Source organism: Acomys minous, assembly GCF_964271855.1.
Source record: "Acomys minous genome assembly, chromosome: 12".
In the NCBI taxonomy this organism is placed as follows: domain Eukaryota; kingdom Metazoa; phylum Chordata; class Mammalia; order Rodentia; family Muridae; genus Acomys; species Acomys minous.
The window spans coordinates 68,953,829-68,981,188 of NC_140493.1; the positions used below are offsets into that span (position 1 = coordinate 68,953,829).

General features: G+C 47.0%; 1 protein-coding gene across 1 annotated transcript in view; it reads right to left on the reverse strand.

Annotated features, from left to right (window-relative positions):
- The window catches only part of VPS53 (VPS53 subunit of GARP complex), a 137,599-nt gene that overhangs the window by 63,273 nt on the left and 46,966 nt on the right, over nucleotides 1–27,360 (reverse strand). The window contains exons 7-11 of the mRNA XM_084802771.1: nucleotides 26,633–26,752; nucleotides 16,696–16,774; nucleotides 13,070–13,213; nucleotides 12,474–12,616; nucleotides 9,205–9,346 (exon numbers count right to left, since the gene is read on the reverse strand). Coding sequence (XP_084658897.1) covers nucleotides 9,205–9,346; nucleotides 12,474–12,616; nucleotides 13,070–13,213; nucleotides 16,696–16,774; nucleotides 26,633–26,752 — 628 coding nt within the window. The remainder of the gene's footprint in view (nucleotides 1–9,204; nucleotides 9,347–12,473; nucleotides 12,617–13,069; nucleotides 13,214–16,695; nucleotides 16,775–26,632; nucleotides 26,753–27,360) is intronic.

The window sequence follows — 27,360 nt, forward strand, 5'->3', positions numbered from 1 at the left end:
CTGGACTACAAGTTCCCTGGACTTTCTTTCTTCCATCCACACACTGATGAAATCACCGAGGGAATCATGGACCACATTCTTAGGGTACACACATTCCAAGTGTGGACTGCATCTCTTCCTGCATCTACTTAGCAAATGGATGTACCGTATACCCAGACTTGCTCTGCCCTCAGTCTGCCGAGAAGCAGGCTTTAATCAACCCCGGAAACAAGCATGCCATAGGGGCCTTGAAGAAGCCGTTGTTATGAAGGCACACAGTAGAGCATCAGAGCCAAATACTGGAGGCAGATCGAGGGCTGCCCTGAGGGTGAGAAGTGCAGGGTGGAGCACTTTCTAGGCTTGGGCGACAGCATCCATTTGCCATGAAGTGGACAATAATTATGTGTCTGCCCTGGTCCAGACGCCCTGCCCTACCCTGGCGATGCGGAAGAAGTAACATGAGAGAGGACCTGTGAGCGAGGATTGAGGACCTGGATGGTAGGGAGACAGAGGAAGGCAGGGACACAAAGGAAGGCAGAGGGAAGAGCAGACGTGAATAAGAGGAAGGTGGGCTAGAGAGATGGCTCAGCGGCTGCTCTTCTAAAGATCCTCGGTTCAATTCCCAGCAACCACATGATGGCTCACAATCCATCTATAATGAGATCTGGCGCCCTCTTCTGGCCTATAGGTGTACATGCAGGCAGAACACTACACAAAAAATAAATAAATCTTAAAAAAAAAAAAAGAGGAAGGCACTAACAGCAACAATCTTGGGGAGTCTGCACAAAGGAAGGCAGAGGTGTGAGGCTCAAGGCAGAGAGCCTTTTGTAGGCATGGTAAGATTTTCCTTTCCTCACAAGAAAGTCACACTGAGGGCTTTTAAACATGGAAGTAAAAAAAAAAAAAAAAGAGTCTTACTATATTGCTCAGGCTGGCCTTGAACTCCTGGACTCAAGTGATCTTCCTTCACCTCTCAAGTATCTGGGACTAACATAATCCTTTGTCTAACATAAAGTTTAAAAATATCTGACAGCAAGATGGCTCAGCAGGTAAAGGCAATTACCATCAAGCCCAGTGACCCCAGTTTAATCCCCAGAACCAACGTGGGAGGAGGAGAGAACTAGCTCTTCCAAGTTGTCCTGACCGCCATGTGTGTGTAGCAAGCAAGCAAGGAAGCACACACTTGTGCGGCACACACACACACACACACACACACGCACGCGCGCACGCACGCACACACGCGCACACATGCACAGTGAATGAATGGATGAATTTAAATTTTAAAACGTAAGTAAAATCCTTCCATTGCTTTTGGGAGAAGAGACTACAACAGAAGCAGGAATGGTGTGGTGCTGCCGCAACACTGCAGCTAAGAGCTGATGAGGACGGCACTGAGCTGGAGGCATAGATTCTGAAAGGAGAGAGCCAAGGGCACGAAGGGAAGGGGAGGGGAGGGGAAGGGAGGGGAGGGAAAGGAAGGGAAGGGGAGGGAAGGGAAGGGGCTGAGGGCTACACACTTTGGATGGAGCCACTGGGAGGCTGGTGTGGACACACACTCAGATGGAGACCAGGGGTGATGCACAGGCTCTGGATCGGACACATCTGGTTCAAGTCCAAGCTCTACCACTGGGTCTGCCTGGCTTCTCAAGCTTCAGCTCAAGTATGGAGGACAAGCCACTGGACACATGATCTGACACACAGGGAAAGCTCACACGGAAAGGCTTGTAAGCAGCGGCTTCCACTAATATTAATAGGGACTCAGTAAGGCCTCAGGTTTTGTCTCTTCCTTTTTTTTTTTTTTTTAAGATTTATTTATTTTTCTGTCTGCATGTACATCTGCAGGCCAGAAAAGGGCACCAGATCACATTACAGATGGTTGTGAGCCACCATGTGGTTGCTGGGAATTGAACTCAGGACTTCTGGAAGAGCAGTCAGTGCTCTTAACCTCTGAGCCATCTCTCCAGCCTCTGCCTCTTCCTTTTAAGGCAGCATCTTACTAGGTGGCCAGGTTAGCCTGGGGTTTGCCATCCTCCTGGCTCTGCCTTCTTAGTACTGGGATTAAAGATGTGCAAAAGTGTGGGCTTCTCTTAGTAAAGCTACTCACTGAAAAGTAAGGACACAGGACTGAAAGGCTTATGGAACCAATTTCTTTTAAGCACCACATAGACAGCCTGCCCCACTGTCTCGTCTCCCTGGGACCTCTCCAGGAAACAGAAGCAGCGCACTCTGGTTGACAAGTGTGAGAGCACACCAAAACGCTTGCCCCTTCCCCAGCTTCACAACCGTGCACTCCCCACCCGACTGGGGGGAAAATGCTGCTGTGCTAAGCCCAAGACTCGGAGCAGAGGGCCATGCTACTGCTCAGATTAATGTGCTGTGGTGCAAATAAGTCTCTGCCATCAGTGACCGCTGGCACGGTGTAGTGCTCTGGGAGACAGCCCTGCTGTCAGCCGTCCCGGTCACACTCTCCTTCCTGCCCCGCAGCTGTTGTAGACAAGGGAGAAGTGCTAGCTTGGACTTGGGTTTTAAGTAACTTGAATGACACGTTCTATAAACTCTGCGCTGCTGGATGAGATGAAGTATTTGCCAAGAAGGGAAGGGAGTTCCGGTTTTGAAAGAATCCGTTCTTCTGGCAATGATGACAGTGGGTCTCAAGTCCGCACGGGAAGATGAAGTTCTTCACATAGCAACTTAATTCTCACTGATTGGCTCACTTGGGATTCCCAGCACCTTCCAAACAGAAGGGGCCACACACGGGCCAGCCAAGCTGTCTCATTTACTATTACAAGAGTCTGGTTCCAGTCAGGTGCATTTCCGCATCTGGGCCTCCACACACAAGTTCCCCTTAGGAGGCCCTGGCTGGACGTGTCACAGTATCAAAGAAGGAAATTTAAGGCCACCCACGCCCCCCTTTCCGGCAGGAGAAAGCTTTCAGTTCTGAGACGAAAGCCCCCCATTCTCTGCACCAGCTCAGTTCCAGACTTGCACTCTCACAGGCAGCCTGCGGCGTCAGCTGACAATCAAGACCGCAGGCCGGGGCTGCGCACACCTGCTCTTTACTGTCCTCAGCCACTCCTGCTGCCAATTGTTTGCATCTCGCATGGGATGGAATTACAGGTCTCCCTCCCCTACGAAACCAGAAGCATTTGTCTGAGCCGACTTCTCATCCTTTTCTGTGCCTCTACAGAACGTACTTGAAGAGGATTTTCTTGTCCAACTAGCACGCATTAACAAATATTTTCCACGCTCAGGTTTTTGTTTTCTGTACAGAATATAGAAAATGTATATAATGCGTGTGTGTGCGTTCATAAGGAAGTCTCAAAAACAGGCCAGAAAGCTCTAGCTAAGGAGAGCTTAAAAGAACTTGCTTTTAAAATATTGTGTTCTCTATCAGCGTTTAGCATGTAGCTAACAGGCGGTGTGAAGGTGCACACATGTAATTAGTCCCAGAACTTGGGAGGTGGAGGCAGGAGGATCAGGTGCTCAAGATCAGCCTCTGCTACATACTGAGTTTGAAATGTTTTGTTTTGTTTCCATTTTTGAGACAGGGTTTCTCTGTGTAGCCCTGGCTGTCCTGGACTCCCTTTGTAGACCAGGCTGGCCTCGAACTCACAGAGATCCGCCTGCCTCTGCCTCCCGAGTGCTGGGATGATAGGTACGCGCTAGCACACCTGGCTTGAAAACACACACACACACACACACACACACACACACACACACAGAGAAATCAAAGTATTGTAGTAAGTCTGAGGCAGAGTCTGGGCTACAGGCCTTTGATCCCGGCACTCCGGAGGCAGAGGCAGGTGGATCTCTGTGAGTTCGAGGCCAGCCTGGTCTACAAAGCAAGCCCAGAATAGCCAAAGCTACACAGAGAAACCCTGTCTTGAAAAACAAAAGCAAAAACAAAAATAACCCCCCAAAACAAACACACAAATAAATAAATAAATAAATAACAAAACAAAAACTCTGAAAACCAAAATAATTAACAAAAATACAGGTAATACTTAGGGAACGAGGTGGGGTAAACAAGCTATTATCTGAAGATAAAGACGATTTATAACACCGTGCCAATAGTATGTTCTAAAGCCTTAATGCCTTTAAATTGCAGTACAATTCATACAACATAAAATTCAGTACTTATAAATGAGCTGTAATCTAGGATTTTTGTGCACTATTCATTCATAGCAACTAAAATGTAGAATGAATCCAAATGTCCAGCAGACGAAGAAGTAAGCAACACGTAGCACTCTGACACCCTGAACTCAGGCACAAAAAAAGGCAAAGTACTGATGCACAGTACAGTAAGGGTGAGCCTTTAAAATAACATCAGAAGTGAAGGAAAGCTACTTTCTTGCTCATGGCCGATCTCTGGGAAACCCTGAGCTCCCTCCTCACCTGACAGTCTCTTACAGGCAGGCATTAAGTTGCCAGAAGGTTGAGGGGTGGGTGGGATGCTCTGTGTAGGCTTTTCAACTAAATACTGTTGTGTGCACAGGTCAAGGCTGACAAGCACCAGCTGTGTGTAGCGCTGCATGCCTACAGCACCAGACCCAGGAGGCGGGAGCAGGAGGGTCCCAAGTTCTAGGCCTGTCTGGGCTATAGGCCCATGTACCCCTAACCCAAAACCAGACAAAACAGAAAACTGCTTCTGAAAGTTTCTATCTGTATAATGTTATTTTTTTAAGCTGGGCAAGTATACATTGCAGTAAAATGACCTCTAAACTAAATGACAATTCTGTTTTGAAAGGCCACCTGTGCTCTAGCCAAGAGGAAATGGACCCTAGCAGCAGGATACAGGAGGATTCTTATTTTTTAAAAAGACAAAGAAAAAGAAAACTCAAATGCAGAGAAGCAGTTAACCCCAATCTGCTGTGCTTTCAGCACAAGGCTGGGTGGAGTTTGCTCACCTTCCATCTAATCATCGAGTCACTAAAGACGCATATGGATACAGTTAAACCATATGCACACATTTGCTTTTCATTTCAAGGCATGTGAACCTCAGACTCTCTTAAATCCCTCCCGCAGGGTCAGAAGTTGAGGCAAAAGGCAAGCATACTGGCCGCTCACTTCCTGCAGGAAGAGCTGAAGGGATGGATGAGGATGGGACTTGGGAGTGCCAGTATAGACAGACAAAGCAAGCCCATCCTTAAGGCTCTACCAGTTAAAAGTCAGAGTCACCACGGGCTTAAAGGGAGGCCGGGGATAGTGTGTGTGTGTGTGTGTGTGTTTGTGTGTGTGTGTGTGTTTGTGTGCGCACCTGCGGGGGGTGGGGGGAGGAGGGTGGCATAAGGAGCAAACAGCAAGGCAGGGTCTCTGGACAACTTGGCTCTCTGGCTGCCTGCCTGCCTGCTCCCTGCTTGCTTTCTATAAAACATGACATGTACTCAGTAGTACTGAGGTACACCTGGGTCCATTGTGTAATTTATTCTGAGACCTTAAAAACAAAATAGTATTCAGAAAAGGATTTTCAAAAAGTCTTCTCTGGAGGCAGCAGAAGGACAGGACTAGGGGACAGTAGCTCCTTGGGTCAGGTGGCTGGCAGCTGGCGTGGCCACTGGGGCCTCTTCCCAGTGCCTTGCGCTGGTATGGTCAGGAGCCACAGTGGTTTAGCAGAGTCCCTCTCATCAAGGATGACAGAACACAAACAGAGTGAGGTGATGGCAGGTATCAGGCCCAGTGTGAACATCACCTACAGCGAGGATCTTCACAGCACCCCAAAGCTAGGGTTCCGGGAAGCTGGTCTACCTCGCTGAAGAGGCCATGGCTGTCTGTCGGTGTTCTAAATGTTGAAGAGGAAATCCTTGCTGTCTACGGGACACCCTGTGTCAGGACTTAAAGTGAGGCTTGGCTGCTGAGGCTTGAGACGTGAGACAGACAAGGTTAGAGCTGACTGACTTGCAGAAGTTCATGGAGAGACAGCTGACCATCGAGAAGAGTTCAGGAAGAGATTGTGGTGTTCTACTGTGCCGTGTGTGTCCGTGTGTCCGTGTGTGTGTCCGTGTGTGTGTGTTTGTGTGTGTGTGTGTGTGTTCGTTCCCTGGTCAAGGATTTATGATCTGACACTCCCTTAGGAGCCTGACAAGAGCAGCAAGGCCTGAATGATCAGAAAGGAGAATGACAAACAAGTTTTGCCAGAAAATCCCAAACTCGGAAGAGCAGAAAGGCGAGGCCTGGGGAAGAGGGTTCCCAGCTATGGGGCAGCTACCAGATGACAAGGTTCCAGACCAGGAGCCAGCTCTGGCTAAAGGAATCAAGGTGACAAAGTGCTCTATGACCCTAAGAAATAGGCAAGGGCCACATGATGATGGTGCTCCACACGTTCTCTACAAGCAAACCACACCACACCAGGCGCTGTCTTGACAAACGGCAGCAGAGCTCAGGCCGGCTTCGTGGTCTGCTTAGTTGGCCTGCTCAGCAGCCTCAGCCTGTCTGCCAGGACCCTCCCTGCCCACATTATCCTAGCACTTTATTTCTAGTCACAGCATTCTCCCTCTACAGAGTGATGGGCTGCAAAACGACATGCTTGTTCAAGCATCCACATGTACTTCGGCCATATCCACTCCCCACTGCCTTTTCCTGGCCTGTCCTCCCGAGCCCCCACCCTGCCACTTTGGATCACTAGGGGATTTCTTGGATAAATGAAAATGAGTGTGTCCTGGACAGACCTGGGTTCGCAGGCTTCCCTAGTCATCAGCTACACCAGGGCCATCTGGTCTCCTGTGATCTTAGAGTGACCTAACAGTACAACAGAAGTCACCAGGAGTGGGGTCCTGCAGACAGGGGTGGGGTATGCCTCAAAACAGGCATGTGGCTGAATGATACTCTAGAATGTGCAGCTGGGGTCTATGTCTTGTTCAGTTAGTTAGATCTTTGGCCTGAAGAGGCGGTCCTTGTGCTCTACCCAGGCTGGCCAGCTGGAAACCGTGAGAGCTCGGGGGCTCCATGCAGAGTGGGCCTGGTGCTCAGGGCTGAAAACCCTCTGCCCTGCGAGGCTGAGCTGAGGAGCAGAGCTGGGGAGGGCTGCAGGGAGGAACACCTGCATGGGGGCTGCCAGGCACAGGCTTCTCAGCAGGATACATACTCCCCTGTATATATGTAGGTTTGTGTTTTGTTTTTGTGAGTTTTGGTTTGTTTGTTTGTTGGTTTGTTTGTCTCAGTATTAGGGTTTGAACCTAGAGCCTGTGCAAGCAAGGCAAGCATTCTATCACTGAACTACAGGCCATAGGCCCAGACACACGTACTTCTTTCAGTGGCTTTTCTGCTAAGGAGTCCCTTTTGTGACTTGCATTTTCTTTAAGGACATGGAGGTTTGAATGAGGTGTTCCCTACAATCTTGGGCATTTGCATACTTGGTCCCCCATTGGTGGTGCTGTTTGTATAGGAGGCAGAGGGAGGCAGATCTCTGTGAGCTTGAAGCCAGCCTGGTCTACAAATCGAGTCCAGGACAGCCAGGGCTACACAGAGAAACCCTGTCTTGAAAAACCAAACCAAACCAAACCAACAAACAAAAACTCATGGGCCATCCCCACATACTCTGTTTCTGCTTCAAGATGTGAGCTGTATGCTGCTGCTCTAGGTGCCGTGCTTCCTGCTGCCGCGCGTCCCTGCTGGGAGAGCAATGGCTCATTCCTCTCACAGGCCCGGATCACAGGCCCAAATAACCCTCCCTCTCAAAGTTGTTAGTTACTTAGAAAAATAACTATGACAAGGATACTCACATCCACTTGTGGCCTATTCTCGCCTCTATTACTAAAATGAAATCAATTTTGAAAACAAGTTAGCATGCAGAGGACTGTCTACATACTTTACGTACTTATTTACTGTAAAGTTTTTTTTGTGTTGCTGTTTCCAGGCTTGTTTTGAGTCAGAGCTCGTGTAGCTCCTGATGGCTTCAGCTTTAATTTGCAGCTGAGGGTGACCTTGATCTTCTGACCATCTTGCCTCTACCTCCCAGTACGAGGATTACAAACCTGTGCCACCACGCCCAGCTCCTACATAGCTCATGTTAATTGTAGAAACTGTATTTTGTGGTTCCAGTTGTCTTTTAGTGAAGATCATGAATGAGTCTGAGCAGATAAGGGCTTGAGATATTGTCTTAAAACAGAACTGTCATCAGTTTTATATCACAAAGACGGCGACACAGCTGCCAGTACCTACAATGGCCACCTGAGCTTAGCCAGGAAGATGGTCATGAGGAGACAGAACCCTAACCCCAGAACATCTCAGATACCCTGTGACTCGGGGACCCTGTTCATCAGATAACTGCATTTCCCTTGTCCCTCCCTAAATGGCCATCCTCCACATGCAAAAGGCCATCGGCTACCCATACTCTTGCCTGACTGCAACAGGCACAGGCCCCTCCTAGTAGGCTTGGCCCAGAGCTCCAGTTCTACCTAAGAGAGGAAAAAAGTCTCCCAAGAGGGCAGGGTCTGCCCTTAAGCCCTAGGAACCCTGTAAGGCCCAGGCTCCTGGGTAGGCTGCTGTTTTCTACTCTCATGAAACAGCCCACGATTTGTTTCCCGGTGATACATTTCTATTAACAGCGTGGTCCTGGTCAGTGGCTTTGCTGTCCTCACTTACAGTATCACTTATCTTCAGCCCAGTGCCCTGTGCCGAGGCAGGGCTCACGGGGCAATGCGAGGCTCGTACCTAAGGGCCAGGACCTTAGGACCAGAGAGCTGGGAGCCAGAGAACACTGCAGGGTGAGAGATGCACAGCGGAGTGGTGCTCCGGGCCTGACGCCATCTTTATTCTCTCACCAGAGTAGCTACAATTCTGTTTCCGCCATTATATCTGTGCCCTCTGGAAGTCAAGGGCCTTCTACAGGGATGAACCAAAGTAGTTGACTGCAGGTAACTGCACATAGTACAATGGAAGTTAAAAACAAACAAACAATAATGTCAAGTTTAGATTCTACATCCAGCTTTGTTAGGAGTTTTTAGAAATCACTGATTTGGCCCATTTTCCTTGTTAAAAGAAAAAATTAAACTGGAAACAGTGGCATGTGCCTGTGGTCTAGTTGCCCTAAAGCTGAAAAGGAAGGATCACTTGAGAGCAGGAACCAAAGGACGAGATGACTTTACAGAGAAGCAGCGAATGCAGCCTGGCCACCCTGCCTCTGGTACCCAACCTCAGCTCCCTCAGGAAGGTCTTACCAGGGTTCCATCTGTCAGCGTGCCACCCTGCCTCTGGTACCCAACCTCAGCTCCTTCAGGAAGGTCTTACCAGGGTTCCATCTGTCAGCGTGCAACCGGAGAAGCGTTTTGCAAGAAACCCCTCAAAGTTAGTTGTTCTCTGAATCGCAAAAAGAAGCAATTTCACTTCAATTTCCTTAGCTCTGGCTCGCATGATTTTGGAAAGTTCTGTCCTTCAAAGTAAAAAAAAAAAAGAAGAAGAAGAAGAAGAAGAAGAAGAACACTACTGTCAAACAAACATCTTTCATTCAAGATACAGCAAAGCGGGCTGGAGAGACGGCTCAGTGGTTAAAAGCACTTGCTGTTCTTGCAGAGCACCTGGCTCAGTTGCCAACACCTGTGTGGTGGCTCAGTCATCTGTAACTCCAGTGCCAGGAGAGCTGATTCCTTCCTCTGCCTCCATAGGCACCAGCCATGCACACAATACATGCAGGATATACATATACACATAAAACAATATATATTAAATATATGCCAAAGGAAGTAGCTTATATTTATTCAGGAAAAGTGTACAAGACCATCTCAAACTCTGAGGTCTATTACCAACGCAGTCTAAGCCCAGGGGGACAGAAATGTAACAGTCTTCCTTCCCTCAGGGGTCAGCCTAAGAACATGCCTCGGATCCTTGAAACCCAGGCAGTCGCCAGCCCTGCACATGCTATGCTCTCTCCACATATATCTTCAGAGAGGCTTGACTTATAAATTAGGCACAATAAGACAGTAACAGTAACTTACCATAAAACAATTAAAACAATATACTGCAATAAAAGCTATTTTATTTTATTTTATTTTTTTTTAAAGCTATTTTCAAACTCATGAATTATTTCTTTCTACCATCATCCATGGAGAGTGAATTCACACATACAGTGAGGCTACATACACTATAAATAAGAATTTTTGGTGATGTCATCCCCCAGTAAAAACACATTAAGAATTATAATTGCTAATCTGATAACATGACTATTACTAGGCTTACATCTCTATGTAGTTTTGTTTGTTTGCTCTGAGACAGGGACTCACTACATAGCCCTGGCTGGCCTGGAACTTGATATGTTGACCAGGGCCTCAAACTCAGAGCTATGCCTGCCCCAGACTCCCAAACGCTGGGGTTAAAGGCGTGCAGCATAATGCCTCGCCTGCATCTTCACATTTCTAGTCACTTGCTCGTAACTCGGGGTGAACCCTGGCTGCCCCTGCCTATGTCTACTTCACCCAGGTGTTCTGCTCTGTTACAGCAGGCGGGTTGTTTGGGATCAGTGACAGGTGAGTTCTGAGGAAGCACCAAGCTGTCGTCATCTTCCCACACAAACGACAGGACTAAACAAAGAGCCTCTGAGTGTGTCTGAGAACGCTCTGTCTGTAGGATGTTTGCCAACATCTCCACAATGAAGCTGAGCAGCAGCACTGCCCCAGCTGAGACAATGGCGGCCAGCAATGGCGCCTGTGAGACTTGCCGTCTCAGTGAACTCCCCAGCTGGTCCAGCACACACTTCTTGTTTGCACAGGCCTGCCTGGCAAGCGTGCTGAACCGAAGCTGAGAGAAACTGGTAAGCAAACTCTCAAGAACTTCACTCTTTTTTTGCCAACCAATTTGGAAGCTGACAACCACAAGCAGTCATAAATCAATATTTGACTAGTTATTGGGTTGAGGTTTTTTTGGTTTTTGTTTTGGTTTTTGGTTTTTTGAGACAGGGTTTCTCTGTGTGTATTCCTGGCTGTCCTGGCCTCACTTTGTAGACCAGGCTGGTCTTGAACTCACAGCAATCTGTCTGCCTCCGCCTCTGAGTGTTGGGATTAAAGACGTATGCCACCACACCCGGCTCTAGACTAGTTATTAAATACTGTATCTAGGGACTGGAAAGCACTAGCTGCTCTTCTAGGGGACCTGGGGTCAATTCTCAGCACCTATATGGCAGTTCAGAACCATTGGTAGCTCCAGTTCTAGGGGATCCTGTTTGGCTTCTGTGGAGGTACCAGGCACGCATGCAGGACGTGGACATATATGCAGACAAAATTGCTGATACACATAAAAGTAAATTTAATAAATTTAAAAATGTTCTATCTCTGATCTGTATTTATGACAGCAAAGTGTGCCACCAAAAGTGAGCCATAATGTAAACTACGAGTCTGGTGAACATGTTAACATAGGTTCAGTGACAACAGGCATGCTAGTGGGGGTGGGGTGGTGGGGAGCAGTATTGGTAATAAGGTGGCTGTGTGTGCAACAGAGGGGCATGGGAAATCTCTGTAATGACCACCTAATTGTGATGTGAATTTAGAATTGATGTAAACCTTAAAAGTGCATTTATTAAAATAAAATCAACATCACATAAAACCATTTTGTCTCACAGTATATCTCAAGTGTACAGTTTAAAGGTACTTTCTATCAATTTTTCAAGGGAGATTTGGGATAGAGATATAAACAAATGGTCGAGGACTTGCCTAGTACGCACAAGGCTCTGGGTTCAATTCCCAGAAAACTGGTTGTAGAAGTGGAAGGGGAGAAGAAAGGGGCAAAGAGAAAGAAGGGGGAGACACAGGACGGGGTGAGAGAAGGAGGGAGGAGGGAAAGACAGAGACAGAGAAAACTGCCACAAATGACACCAAGAAAGCCAGGTCATTTGTAGATGGAGGCTCTTTCCCTCTTGTCTTAACCTAAAGACAAATATAATTACATGAAACATACAGCAATGAAAAACCTCCTCCATGCTGTTTGGTATAGTTACAAATAAATAGTTAAAAAAAAAAGTTTGACTCTGGCTTTATCTGAGTTAACTTTGCTGGGGTGCAATTCTTCCATAAGGAACTTTGTGTCCTAGGGTACACTCAGATACAGGCCAGAGGATGAGTAAGAGGTCTTTGAAATGCCTACGATGCTCAGATGCAATATTAGAAACCACAGAGTAGAAACACTCTATCAGGGAAATACATTCAGCAAATCCTTTCCTTAGTGTCTGACATGCCCTTAAAAGAGAGACTACCCCTATCCTAATGGAGCTTTCCATCCGGCAAGTCAGAAGACAAACGATGGATGGACACACTGTGTATGGATGTACACGACCCAGATGCAGGGGAAATGTGGGCATGATTTTCACTCTGGGCAAATCTGGCTGGTGAGGGAGGGCAGGCAAGCTGTTTGAGGCAAGGACTAAACGCTGAGGAAGTCCTGGAGTCAAGGGGGAAAGAGAGGATGAGATTGCAGTTGGTATAAGGGTGGTAAGAGATAAAAATGGTGGCCCAATTTGCAGGACACATGGAGCCATAAGTCAGGCCTGGAAGCAGGGGACAGCTGAAATTTACCTCGTCACGTGACAAAATTCTACTGAGATCCTCTCTGTCATGCACCACTCCCGTGGAAACATCCGGCCATACTTCTCCTCATAGTCCACAAGCTGCCGTTTCACCCAGGCATAACGTCTGTCAATTTTGTCCAGCCAGGCGACCTCATGAAGGAGGGAACAAAACCATTCAATGCTCAGAAGCAGTAGTAAGAAGCAAAAGTCAGGACCAGAGAGAAAAAGACAGCCAACCTCCATTTCTCTCACTTAAAAGAGTCTATGCCATGTTATTCCCTTGAGCTGAGAGTTCCCTGCCTGGGGCCCACAGCTGGGCAGCAAGGGTCCGTGTGTTCCCTGAAGGCAAGTGTTATACACAGGCACACTCTTCCTGAGAAGACTTAGGGGTTCTAGTATCTTCTCCAAATGGTCAGTGGCTCAAAATGGTGAGGAAGCACCAGCCTGTGAAGTCAGCCTGGGGTCTATGGTCAGTGTACGGCACCGTCAAAGCTAACCACACCAGTGAAGCACGGGGCGGGGGTGGGGGGGGTGGGCAGCATTAATTTTTTTTTTTCAATAAAATTAAACTGTTTCATTTGGCCTTATCTGGTCGATACTTACGTCCTGGTTTTCTTGAAAAAGTACTAGATACTCTGATAGATGCTGTTTAATAAACTTTTTGATGATTTCTTGTTTGATTCTGGGGTCCAAAATATTAGCCACCAGGCATGCATCTCTCAGGACATTGCTGGGTCCTCCTGGCCTCTGGCAAAACAAACAGCATACATCAGTCCAAGTGGCAGAAGCACCTGGCCGTCTCCTGGCCGCGACGGCTGCCTCTTGTTTGCCTCGCCCTGTTATTACTCCTCTCCGGGGACACCTGTCTTGCTGCAGGAGATGGAGATTTTAGCTATCTGTTCTTCAAGAAGAGAACATTAGTAGCCAACCTAAAAACTAGCCTGTGAATCAACAACGAGACATCTAAGAAAACAGTACGAGCAAAGATCACAAGACATTTTACTTTCTGAGTATCAAAACTGAAAGTGACCTAAAAGGCCAGAACAACAACAGAGATTCTATTGAAGGGGTCCAAAAGTCAGTGTCACTCACACGTGCGACTCTTTCCTGCTTCCAACCTTCTAGGATCCCTGTTGTGTTGTTTGCTTGTGCTGTTGAATGCCTGCCTGCCTGCCTGCCTGCCTTGAGACAAGGCCTTGCTATGTACCCAGGCTAGCCTCAAACTCAGAGGGTCCTCCTCTTTCAGCCTGCTGGGATCACAGACATGCCCTACCATGCCTAACTGCCATTCATGTTCTTAAAGAAGTGTATTTGTGAGAAAGAGGGTCGTAGTTTTAAAAACCCACACCCAGGTTCCAAACCAGCAGACTTGTTACACTGATGGCCAACTGCGCAGACAGCCAAAGGTGAAACATTATGACGACAGCTCTGTGACCTGAAAAGTGGAGGTGAGGAGGGCTGTGAGGATACACAGCCTCAGGAGGACTTGTTTACGGCCAAAGCAACTGGATCTCACTGACCTGCTAGCCCATCACTGAACGTGTGGACCTGTAGTACAAAGAATTTTGGAACCTCTTGGTTCAGCTGTGTAGCCTGGTGGCTTGGAAGAAGTTACTGAACCTCACCTGAAAAGCAATGGACTTGAACCAGGATAAACACAAGTTCTTCCAAGGCTTCCCTGTTTTTGTCACTCCTGTACATCTCAAATGATGGTCAGGTGTCACACAAGGTGCCTGAGCCCAGACTGTTCCAAGGGCCTGCTCCTTTCTGCATGGCTGTTCTGCTGTTCTTGGGACACACACTGGCTTCAGGATGAAAATGCCTGAGCTCACTAACAAGTCATGGAGGACAAAACTTACGGGCTCAGGGGTTCAAGTTTCCTCATTTGCAAAAATTTACTAGATTATCTTGGTGTCCTGGTTACTTTTCCATAGCCAAGACAGCTTACAGAAGAGAGTTTATGGGGGCTCAGGGTTCCAGGGCCTGGCAGCAGCTGGGCACTGGAGCAGTGGCTGAGACTTTACATCCTTGTCCAAAAGTAGGAGGCAGAGAGGGGCAGGAATGGTGCTAGCTTTAGAAACCACAAGACCCTCCCCCAGTGGCACGCCTCCTAATCCTTCACAGCACTTCCACCAGCCAGGTACCAACATTCAAACACATGAACCTATGGGAGCCACTCTTACACAAACCACCACACTTGGTGACTTTATTTTAAAATTTTAATCAATTAAATTTAAAAAAAACTTGCACATTTATTATCTTTCTAAATATATTTATTTATTTATTTGGTTTTTCAAGACAGGGTTTGTCTGTTTAGCCTTGGTCCTGTAGACCAGGCTGGCCTCAAACTCACAGAGGTCTGTCTGTCTCTCCCTCCTGAGTGCTGGGATTAAAGGAACGTGTCACCATGCCCAGCTCAATTAATTTTTTCTTAAGGCAGGCTATCTCCTGGGTAGTGCAGACTGGCCTGGACCTCGCTTTGTAGTCCCAGCTAACTTATGATCCTTCTGCTTCAATTTGCTGTGGTGGTAGCCACACTCGCCAATCGATACTTTAAACAAAAATTTTTATTCCAACTTGCAAAACAGGATTAGTAACACAAGGCCTTTTAGAACAATCGGTAGCCTTTTAAAAAGGAAAGAGAAAACTTTCAACAAGATCCCATTAAGTAACAGCCAGAAAAGGAAGTCAGTCGTTAAACCCTTTTAATGCTATATGCCCACTGGGACCTGGGAGGGAAGGTGGAAGCAGGCCATGGGTAGAGGACGGCGGGCACGAGAGCCTTTGCCCACATCCTTCTGAAGCTTCACGCAATGGGATGAGGCAGAGAGCACGGCACGGCAGTCGCCCAGGAAGACAACTGTTTCTAACTAGCCAGGCAATCCCCTTTTTGCCTCTCAGAACTCCATTTTCCTCACAGGGTCAACAGGAATAATGGCTTTTCAATCCCCGCCTTTCCTGAGTTACATCGGGTGACTTGAGAGTCTTGAAGCAAAGTGCTTTACAAATAATCAGATTCCTGGCAGTCAGCTGCAAAGCATGGAGCCATTAAGGTCAGGAGCTGGTCTCTTATAGAAAGCAATCTATCCAAGCCAGGGCTGCCATCCCCACCTACTTCCTAAAGCCCAACACAGAGGAAAAGCGATTAAGATATTTCCAGTTATTGAATTATAGAGCAGATGCAGGAAATGCTCCTTGGCTCACAATGTATATCCCCATCTCCGCCCACAAAGCCCAGTGAGGGAGACTGCTGGCCATGTGCTCTGCTTCACCGCTGCCTTCAACAATGCTTCTTCCTCTAGAAATAGCTCAGATAATAGAGAAAACAAGCTTCTGTGGGCCCCGTCCTCCCCTACACATGCAAAGCATTAAGATGACATCTGCTGCCGTGTGAAGGATGGAGCTACCAGCAGTTACCTAAGAGCGCAGAGCTAACAGCAGCACAGTGACAGCCAGGGGAGGGAAGCCCGTGTGAGAGACAGGGACCCGACAGCTCCCGGTCGAAAGCCTGTGGGCCTGGCAGACACAACAGAGCCAGCCTCGCTACCAGAGAAGACGACCCCGTCACTGAAAGTGCGCCTCTGGCCTGTGTCACGAGAGTTACATAAGCCCCCAGACACGCCTCCCCTTGTCTTTTCACCAGACCCAAACCAGTGTTATGTAACAATCCTAAAAACCATTGTGGTTTAAAGATGTTTTAAACACAGCTATGAGGGGGGAAAGTGAGCTTATAGGGCAGACAAGATGTAAGATTTGACACATTCTAAATTAAACCAAACAAATGCCTCCCCCACAACCCGTCCCACAGAGGGAGGGTCTCATGTAGCTCAGGCTGGCCTCAAACTCACTATATAGGCAAAGATGAACTTGTGATTCTCTTGCCTCCACTTCCCTAGGGCTTAGAGTACGGACGCACATCACCACGCCTAGTTTATGTGGGGCCAGTGATCAAACCCAGGCCTCAAGCATGCTTAGGTAGGTACTCTACCATCAAAACCACACTCCTGGCCTAAGCTCTCTTTCTGACACTGGAATGACACCGAGGAACAACCAGCATCACGTCTGATACTCACAGCAGAGGCTAGTCTGAGTTAGCAAATAGTTGGCCTGTGCCAGCCCACGCTTCTGCAGTGATACACCGTGAGATACACTCGTGTATTGCAAACTCACAGCGGGGCTATGAGGACAGAGCTGATGTCTAAAGATTGGAAGCAAATGCAAACCAGTACCTTGGTACCCTGAGAAGGAAATGCTTCTTCAAAGTCAGCTAGGATTTGCTGTCCTAACTCCGTCTGCGCAGCCTTCACCCTGGGAGGAAAAGGGACCGTATTAACAAGCAGCACCATTTTCAAATGCCCACATACAAGTGTGCGTGGACCCACCAGGTCAGGAGCTGGTGAAAGCTCTAGGACTGTGCAAGTGATCACCAGAGAAGGAAAAAAATGCACAGCTAGATAAGAGATGTCACACAGAAGCAGGGTTATGACAGGCATCTCAGGATGGATTGTCTGCCTTTTTAATTTTTTTTCCCTCTTTTTGCAGTGCTAGGTATTGAACCTATGATCTTCAGCATGGGCGACAAGTGCTCTACCACTGAGTTATACTCTCAGCCTTTCAGGACACAGTTCTAGGTCACCCTTATGTTCGTCTTTTATAAAATTCCATTGGGGGTAGTTATACTGCATGGAAATATTATATAACAGCACCCTGATCAAACGTAAATCTGCTGGATTACTAAAATAACTGTTTCTAATTCTATGGGGCACAGAGTGAGACGAATGATTCAGACTGTTTCAGGGTGGTTTCATATTTGATTTCTATGACATTTTAATTCAGAACGCTAACATTTTAAAGCAAATAACAAAAAGAATGTTTTCTAAGGAAAAAGAAAAAAGAACGAGATGTTCATAACTATTCTTTAAAAGTGAAGGGCATTATCTGTAATCCCAGCATTGAGAAAGTAGAAAACAGGAGAATCACAAGTTCAGAGCCAAACCGAAGTGCATAGCAAGACCCTGTCTCACAAAGCAAAACAAAACAAGCAGGCAAAACAAGCAATAGGCATTGAGTGAAGATTTAACTTCAAGAGACCATGAACAGAATACTGAACCATAAGGATATCAGGTAGAGGGGAGGTTGGGGTGCGTGGTTCCTAATGGCGTCTGCAGGAACACTAGTGCCCAAATACTCAGCCTGAATGGAAGAGGGGAAGGAGGAGCAGCTAGGATGAAACAGGAAGTGTACACCAGCAAGCGCTGCGACCATGTCCTCCTTGTCCCTGACAGCCACCCTTGTCTAGCCAGGCACAGAGCTAGAGCCAGGCTCTCGGGCAGCTGCTGGACTCCCTGAGCCTGAGGTAAAGACTGGCTTTGCTAACAGCACTATGAAACAGCATGCCTCCTTTCTTGGACTCCACCCTGAAACTTCTGGATTGATTTTATAAAGTTTCTAGAAATAGTGAACCTAAAACCACAATTTCTTTGGCTACTGAGGAGAGCCTGGCGAGTAGCTGAGACTTTATTATTTTAACGAGCGGATAGGCATGACCCAGAACACTCAGTTTCTTCCTGTGGCATGGTTAAATCATGCCTGATTCCAAATACTTTCCAGGGTTTTACTACTACCCACAAATGTTCCGAAGCATTTCTATAGGTGAGTGTATATTCTTCTCAGTTTGTGTTCAAGACAAGGCTGTGCTGGAATCTGTCCCGTCCCCACCCACTGGAACTGCCCAGGAGACATCGGAAACTTCCCTGAGTGTAAAGTCTGATGTGAGACAAAAGAATGTGCTTTCATAAAATCATCCCTTAGAGCATCTTGTGACTTCCCAGATGGAGCTAGCAGGATGCAGGGCTGGTCACAAGGCAGAGATCTGGATGTTGGTGTCCCTCTGTTCTGACCTTCTTCTTGGAAATACAAAGACAGAACCAGTTCTTTGCTGAGCCACAGAACAAATCCTGTAGGTGAGGCCCACGCCTGACCAGAGGCACCCACGGGCAGATGTTCGAGGCTACTGATGCTAGGCTGTGCACGGCTCTGCCTGTTTCTTCCATCCTACTCTACTACAGTTCCTGACTGCTATGTTCTTGCTGACTCTAACACTATGGTGGCTTGAAAGACAACCACAGTATATGATGGGTCTTGGCACTAGAGTACGAAAGACCAGGCTCCCGTGTGTAATGACTTCTAACATTCAAAGTCACCTTGAAACCAGATAGACTTGAGGTGTCACTGATGAACTGCATGAAATAAGTTATTTTCTCTATGTGGGCCACAACCAAAACCATTGTGAAAGGGATTGGAGAGATGGCTCAGCAGTTAAGAACACTGTTCTTTCAGAGGACCAAAATGGTTCCTAGGACCCACACCAGGTGACTCACAATTGCCTGTAACTATAATTCCAGGGGTTTAAAATTTTTTTATTTATTTATTATTATATATACAGAGCTCTGCCTGCATGTACATCTGTAGGCCAGAAGAGGGCATCAGATCACATTATAGATGGTTGTGAGCCACCATGTGGCTGCTGGGAACTGAACTCATGACCTCTGGAAGAGCAGTCAATGCTTTTAACCACTAAGCCATCTCTCCAGCCCAATTCCAGGGAATTTAAAAGCCTCTTCTGGCCTCTTAAGGGCACTCACAGATATACGTATATATAAATTAAGGAAGGAAGAAAGGAAGGAAAGACAAGGGAGGAAAGGAGAGAAGGAGAGAGGGAGGGAAAAAATTAAGAGGGCAAGGATAGGGAGCTTAGAGGCCTGTGCTAGGACTTCAGTGTCTTCCCAGTTCTGACTAGATCACAATACTCAGCTTACAGTTTTAGCTGGCAATAGCACCCACCTTTTACAAGTGGTGGCAAGTGGGACCCATAATAAATATTGGACACAAGAATAAGCTTCTGCCTCGAACTGTTTGCAGCAGCGGTTGTTTTTTTTTTTTTTTTTTTTTTTTTTTGGTTTTTTTTTTTTGGTTTTTTTTTTCTTTTGGTTTTTGAGACAAGGTCTCTCTGTGTAGCCTTGCCTGTCCCGGACTCACTCTGTAGACCAGGCTGGCCTTGAACTCACAGTGATCCGCCTGCCTCTGCCTCCCGAGTGCTGGGATTACAGGCGTGCTCCACCACGTCCAGCTGCAGCAGCGGTTGTTAAAGTGTCTCCAGGGACTGAGATGGAAGAGGAGCTATTGGCTTGGAGACACTCCTGACAAAGCTGGATCACGTTCACAGGCATACGCTGGGGAGTTGTGAGCCACGCCTCCTACAATGGTTACAGCTTCTTGTTAACTATCTCCCAAAGGTTCCTGTGCTGAGGGCGTGGTCATCAGCTGGTACTCACTGAGAGGTGGCTGGACCATGAGGATGGACTTCATCAGTGGACTATTGATCTGCTGCTGACAGAGTCATACTTTGATGGGTTACTGGAAAATGATGGGACAAAGAAATGGGGCATAGCTGGGTTGGGTAGTACTGCCCTAAAAGAAGTGTGTGTGTGTGTGTGTGTGTGTGTGTGTGTGTGTGTGTGTGTGGCATCTTGACCCACTGAGCCATATCACCAGCCCACCTAGAAGGTGTACTTTGTCCTTGGATGCTCGCTCTCTCTTTCTTGGCCTCATGTCTGCCTAGGGTGAGCCCCTCTGTCCATCACCTGCTCCCTACATGATGCTCTACCTTATCTGTGTTGCCCAGCAGCAGCACAGAAATCATCAACCAAAATAAGCCTGGCTCTTTTTTGGACATGGTCTCTCTACTAGGGAGTTCTGGCTGGTTTGTAACTTGTTCTGTAGCCCGGGCTGGCCTCGAACCCATAGAGATCTACTCGCTTCTACCTCCAGAGTGCTGGGACTAAAGGTGTGCATCACTAGTCTAGAAACCATTACTTCTTTTAAGTTGCTTTCTTTGTTATTTTATCATAGTAACAGAAACTAACACAATAATCACGTGACTGAACAAGATCTAGAAATAAGTTGGCAGACTTACTATCTGCCTGGCAACTGATACAAAGCAGAAACATTCCTTCCACAGCTGGGTGTGGGGCACACACCTGTGCTCCCAGCACTCGGGAGGCAGAGGCAGGCGGATATCTGTGGGTTCCAGGATAACCATGGCTATAGAGAGAGACCCTGCCTCAAACACAAACAAAAAAGTCCTTCCCAGGGGCTGGAGAGATGGCTCAGCGGTTAAGAGCACTGGCTGCTCTTCCGAAGGTTCTGAGTTCAATTCCTAGCAACCACATGGTGGCTCCCAACCATTTATAATGAGATCTGGTGCCCTCTTCTGGCTGGCAGGCCCCCATGCAGGCAGGAGGTTGTATACATAATAAATAAATTTTTTTAAAAAAGTCCTTCCTGGCATCCAAATAACAGCCTGCTGTGTGACAGCTACCTGAAGTTGGCTACTACTAGGAAATGAAGCATTCTGGTGCTTAGAAAAGAAAGCCAACGAGTGGCATCGTCCATGCCATGTGACACCAGGGTTGTTCAAAGGTGCATTTTCCTAAGTGTAATGTCACTCATAAGGAGTGGTGGCAGGGGACAGCAAACTAGGGAAACTAGAGTTTTACAGAGAAAGTACTACGATGTGTTCATTACCTTGTGACAATGCAAGAAAATGCTCTCCAGTGTTCTGAAATAAAATAATGCAATAAGTGCTACCAAGAATCCCAACCTCGAGTGTTGCAGACACTCAGCCGGAGGCTCTGAGATCACAGACCATGGCCCTCACAGCTTGACCTGAAGAGGCCCAGACAGAACTTGTCAAATAGCTAGCCAGACCTCTCCACTCTTCCCCCGCGCCCACTCCACATGTAACTTCCTTACTTGCCAGGCCTCTCTGGAAGGAAAACAAAACAAAACTAATATAAAGATTCCAAGGTTTGGGGTTTTTTTGTTTTTGTTTTTATTTTTTTAAGAAATGCAAGAATGTCACTCGTTCTTTCTGAGGAATCACTCAGTGACATGACACATTTGCCCTCATGGATATGCTTAAGCCACAGGATTTGAATGTAAAGATATTAAAGAAAAAAATCTTTCCTTTAATGCTACATTAAACATTTAGGCATTTGCCAGAAAGGTAGTTGAAAGAAATGGCAAATCAAGGCCCATGAACTTCATATTTCAAATGTACAGGCAAAGACTGGAGGATCCGACCTTGCATATGACTGGTGTGATTTACAGACAGCAAGGCCTACACTGGAGCAGGGCACAGGGGCAACTCTGGGCTTCGTCCCCTCCCTCGGAACAAACAGCTGTTCCTATCGCCTCCAGACGGCTCTACCACCACTGCGTAAACATGAGGGAGGACAATTCACGAGACATGATGCTAAAAATAGGAAGTCTGAACTTTGCTCAAATTTCCAGCACTTCTTTGAAAACTGGTGGCAGCCAAGCAAACAAGCAGCTCTCAGGCTGCATCCCCTGCAGAGCGGCAGACATACTGCACTGACAACACTATCACAAACACGGGCTGTAAATAAGAGGAAGTTCAGCCAACAGTCACGAATCTTAGCAGGGCTGACAGATATGACAGTATAGGGTTTCTCTCAGGGGCACGGGGTATATATCTCTACACGGGGTATCTACATCTATACGGGGTACACATACCTACACAGGGCATATATGTCTACATGGGATATATATATCTACACATGGTATCAATATCTACAAGAGGTATCTGTATCTACATGGAGTACATATATCTACACAGGGCATATATATCTATGAGATACACACACACACAAATGCAGGATATATATTCTATACAGGGTATATATATATATATATATATCTACACAGGGTATGTATATCTACATGGGGTATATCTCTACACAGGGTATAGATCTACATGGGGTATGTATATCTACACAGGGTATATACCGGAAGGAGATGAAATCTACACTCTCTACAGATATCTGCCTGGCCCTGCTCACAGCAGGAAGTTAACAACAGACAAGATATGGAAACAAACATGTCTTTTGATGGATGAATATGGAGTAAAGAACCATGGTGCATATACATAGTGAGGTTTTTATCTAGCTTTTTAAAAAAGAAGATGACATACGCAACAATATGGATAAACCTGGAGGACTTGGAGCAAATGAAATAAGGCAGATAAAGGAAGATAAATATGGTTTGATGTCTCATAGGTGTAGACTCTTAAAACTGAAGTCAGATCCAGCTGCTTTCGGTATGTGCAGGCCTGAACTACCAGATTAAGCTAACCACAGATCAGAAAATTGGGAGGGGTGTGTGGTAGGGCTAGGGCATGGCTCAGCAGAAGAGCATGTCTTAGCATTCCCGGGGCCCACGACACAGAAGGCTCCAGCACATAAATGCTAGGCAGATGATGGAAAGAATAAAAGGGTGGGAACAAGAGATCACTGAGTCACCCTGAGACGAGGGCAGGTTGTGCCACCTTCCTGCTCCTCCCTAGCCTCCGAGAGCAGGCCTGCTTCCTCCACCGTGGGCCCTTCTTCCCTAAGCTCATGATGTCCTGCTCATGGGCCTTCTTGGCTCTCTCAGATTCCCAGTCTGATATGGCAACCAGCCACCTCTAAGTGCAAAAGGCTTAGGAAAGACGAGGGAAGGGTGGCGATTTCCCTAGCACTTTGCCAGGCCTATTCCGACATTCCTTAACCGTCCCTGAGCATCTCCACTGTAAGATGGCTCTTACCACCTAGCATACACAGCAACCTCCCCATCCGGCCTGAGAGCCTTATGAAGTATGGAAGAGATTTAAGCAAAAGTAAAAAACCAGGCAAGAAAAGGGGTGATAGATTAGACGGTCTCTGGGCTTCCTGGTAGAACAAGACTAAGGAAGAAAATAAAAGCCAGGAGTGCTTCTCACAAAGGAAAGGCGTGGGAGCTGGGGAGATGCTCAGCATGTAAGAGCAGCTGTTGCTCCTGCAGAAGACCTAAGGTCAGCTCCCAGCACCCACGTGCTGGCTCACAACCACCTCTAACTAGTTCCAGGGGATTCAAAGCCTCCGAGTTGTGACCATCACAGGCACCAGGCACACACATGATGCACACACAGATATAGGCACACATGGGGACACATACAGATGCAGGTCAGACGGTGCACACACACAGATGCAGGCAAAACACACACAAAATAAGATAAATAAGTCTAAAAACCAAATAAGATATAACAAAAGACTCCTGTCTTTTCTGTAGATACCAGGAGCAGGAGGAAGTTCTGAAGGCAATCTCTAGAAGCATCTATTTGGCTCCATCACAGTAATGTGGATGCCAGAAGCTGTGTCTGCATCTTTACCCTAAATGCTCAGTCACACTCAGATCAGGTCCCTGGTGTACCATCTGCCAGCTCCTGCAGGGCTGGCCCCAGTAACCACAGAAGAGCTATGTGGTACCCTTAAGCTGGGCATCCCTCCTCTCCTCAGTAGCAGAAGGGAATGGTGTCTGAGCAAAGTAACAGAGAAAATGATGATGAGGATGACGATGATGACGACAACGACAAATTGCACCAAAAATATGAGCTTTCAGCTGAGACTCACTGAACATCTGAAGAGTGCCACTACCAAGAGAGTCAACAAACTAAATACCTTATACCATAGGACAGACAAACACACGAGCAACTCAGGGCCTTCAGAGATACGTAGAGTTTTAAGACTTTCAGAGATTTCAGAGGACATTACGCCCCTGAGGAAAGAACCACCTAGATATTCTGGAAATTTAAAACTGTATTATTTAATTATGTATTTATTATTTATACAGTATTCTGCCTGCATGCCAGAAGAGGGCACCAGATCTCATGTATAGATGGTTGTGAGCCACCATGTGGTTGCTGGGAATTGAACTCAAGACCTTTGGAAGAAAAATTGAACAGCTAGGTCAAAGAACAGAGTATGCACCAGTGAAGAACAAAGTAAAACAGGGAGACTGAACCAACAATTCCAAAAGCAGCCCCAAAGACGAGGCAGAGAATTCAAAAGAAGCAAAGAGCTGGCAGATTACAAGTCACAATACTCATGTAGTAGGAGCTCCAAATAGAGAGAACAAAGGAAACAAACCACAAAGACTACTCCAAGAAAGAAACTGAAGAAAGCAATTTATTAGGATTTAAGAAATCTGAGTCAGGTGTCCTGGCACACACTTTTACTCCCAGCACACAGGAGGCAGAGGCAGGTAGATCTTTGAGTTCAAGGCCAGCCTGCTCTCTACAGTGAGCCCAGGGCAGCTAGACTTGCACAGTGAGACCAAATCTCAAAAACAAAACAAACAAACAAACAAACAAAAACAAAATAAAAACAACAAAATACCACCCAGAGGAAATATAAATGTTCAATCATTGGTTACTGAGGAAATTAAAACTAAAGGAAGCAGATAGTGACTTTCATCTACCAGACTGATTAAAATGAAAATCAACAATACCAGATTTGTGGAGGGCATAGAGGAATGGGTACTCAAGTGCTTCAAGATAGCACTGTGAATTTAAATAGCCTTTTTGGAGAGTAAAGGAGCTGCAGCTCTTAAACCTTTAAGTGCATATAACCTTAGGACCGAGATCGACTCTTCTTGCACACATGTGAAAGGGGGTAAGTCTTAAGAATCAGAGTAAGAAGCTGGGTGTTCTGGCACACGCCTTTAATCCCAGCACTCGGGAAGTAGAGGCAGGCAGATCACTGTGAGTTCGAGGCCAGCCTGGTCTATAAAGCAAGTCCAGGAGAGTCAAGGCTACACAGAGAGACCCTGTCTCTAAAAACCAAGAGGGGTGGAGGAAAGAATCAGAGTAAGAAATCCAGAAAAGTGGAAATAGCAAACTAGTCCGGGACACACTATCCCACGGCAGCCTGCACACAGCAGGAGGCTGCTCTGCCAGCACACCGTAAGAGTACAGGTGACAGTCCAGAGGGAGAACCAACAGGCGGACAGCAGTTACCCCATCCAGGAAGTGCAACAGGACCTGCAATGTAGCTAAGGGAACTTAGATATACCAGTTTGCTTTGTTGCTGTTGTTGTCTTTTTCTTTGTTAGTGTTTTGACAGAAGGTCTCATTCTAAAGCCTAGGCCGGCCTCAAACGAAGGCAGATCTCTAGCTCAACCTCCTGAGTGCTGGGACTACAGATGTGAGCCACGCACATCCAGTTTATACTTTTTTTTTTCCTTTTTCTTTTTTGGTTTTTCGAGATAGGGTCTCTCTGTGTTGGCCTTGACTGTCTTGGACTCATTTTGTAGACCAGGCTGGCCTCGACCCACCTGCCTCCCGAGTGCTGGGATTAAAGGGGTACGCCATCACGCCCACCCAGTTTATACTTTTTAAATAAAAAATTGTATATTTATATTATTTGTACAATTAAATAAAGAAACATAGAATAGAAATGTGTAACTGGGCAGAATGAAAAAAAGTTCTATGGGATCTGATGCCTCTTTCTGACATCTATAACCGCCAGGCACGTGTGTGGATCACAGACATGGTGCAGGCAAAAAAACTCACTCATACACATAAAATAAAAATAACTAAAGGAAATTTGGGGAAAACCTCAAGAATGGTAGGAAGAAAAAAAAATAAGGTCAAAGAGAAACTCACCGCTGTGACTGTGAAGCTCGGGAGCCACTGTGTGTCTAAACCTCAGCGCCCACCCACTCCACACGCTGGCACCATGTGTCACTGACAGGGTTAGAGAGGAAACGGGAGGGGGTAGGACGCGGTTTTTTTCCGCTTGAATCTCAGTGGCTCTGTGGTGCCACGTGACTTCACAGGCCAAGCTCTTGTGATGCACTCATCCTTAGACCCCGAGAAAGCCCGAGAAGCCCGTGAGGACAACAGGGAGCTCAGGCCAGAGCCCGGCTGAGCTCCCAGCTGACAGTGAACACCATCTGGCAGCCCTGGTAGCCAGTGGCTCCTCTATCCTGTCTTCAGCTGCCTTAACTGACAGTGCACGGAGCGGAGATGAATCACTACCAAGCCTGGCCCAGGGTCAGGAGCAAAGTAACTATTAGGTCAACGAGTTGAGTGGACAATGGGGACCTGGGCACACATGCATCCATGTGAGCGTACAAGCTGACTCGGGCAGCCTCCACACACTCGGTAAAGAGTGTCGGAGAGTGAGGTCACACAACATTGGAAGCCAATTCCTAGAATAAGGTGAGGGAACACATGCGGCACCATCTTTCCTTCTGGAGAGGGCTCTGACTGCGAGGCCATCTTACCTCTCAGAGAGCTGCCGGATCTGCGGGATGCCCATGTACTTGTGAAAGTGCTCCAGGACATTCATCACACCCTGAAGGAGGTTAGCAACTTCTCCATACTGCCTGCGCCTGGTCATGGCTCTGCAAGGACAGAAGCTGAGACTAGAAACCAAACACTGAAGACACAAGATAGCGACAAGATACCTCACTAGCTCTGAAACAGGCTGCGGCCAGGTTTAGTAAAACCTCCCAAGTGCTGAATATGTACAGGGCTGAGCACCAGAGGAGGAAAGATAAGGACTTGGCTCCAACTCTCAAGGTGACACCCCTCAGTAGGGAGAGTCAAATAAGCATTTAGCTAACAACAAGGAGGGCAGACTAAGTTCCAAATAGCAATGCAAAGTATATGTCCCAGAGCACAAAAGAGTGTGTGTGTGCCACATGCTCAGTGAGTGGCAGGAGAGGACTCTGGGCAAACTACGGGGTTGGGTTGGGCACTGCATGCAGAGCAGAATTTGAGGGAACATTAGGTAAAATATCACTGAGGATTGTGTCGCACAGGAGAACCAAACCATTTTTCTAGAACGCAAAAGAGGATGGTTGTTTGTGATTTCAAGTTAGCTGCAATCTGTCGTTTTAAGCCAATGATAAATGACTGCATCCGAGATGTCGCCTTGCCCTACTGCTGAGGGTAATGAAGCTTTAAGTAAGCAATGCTGATAAAATCAACAGTTAAACATGGCAACGAA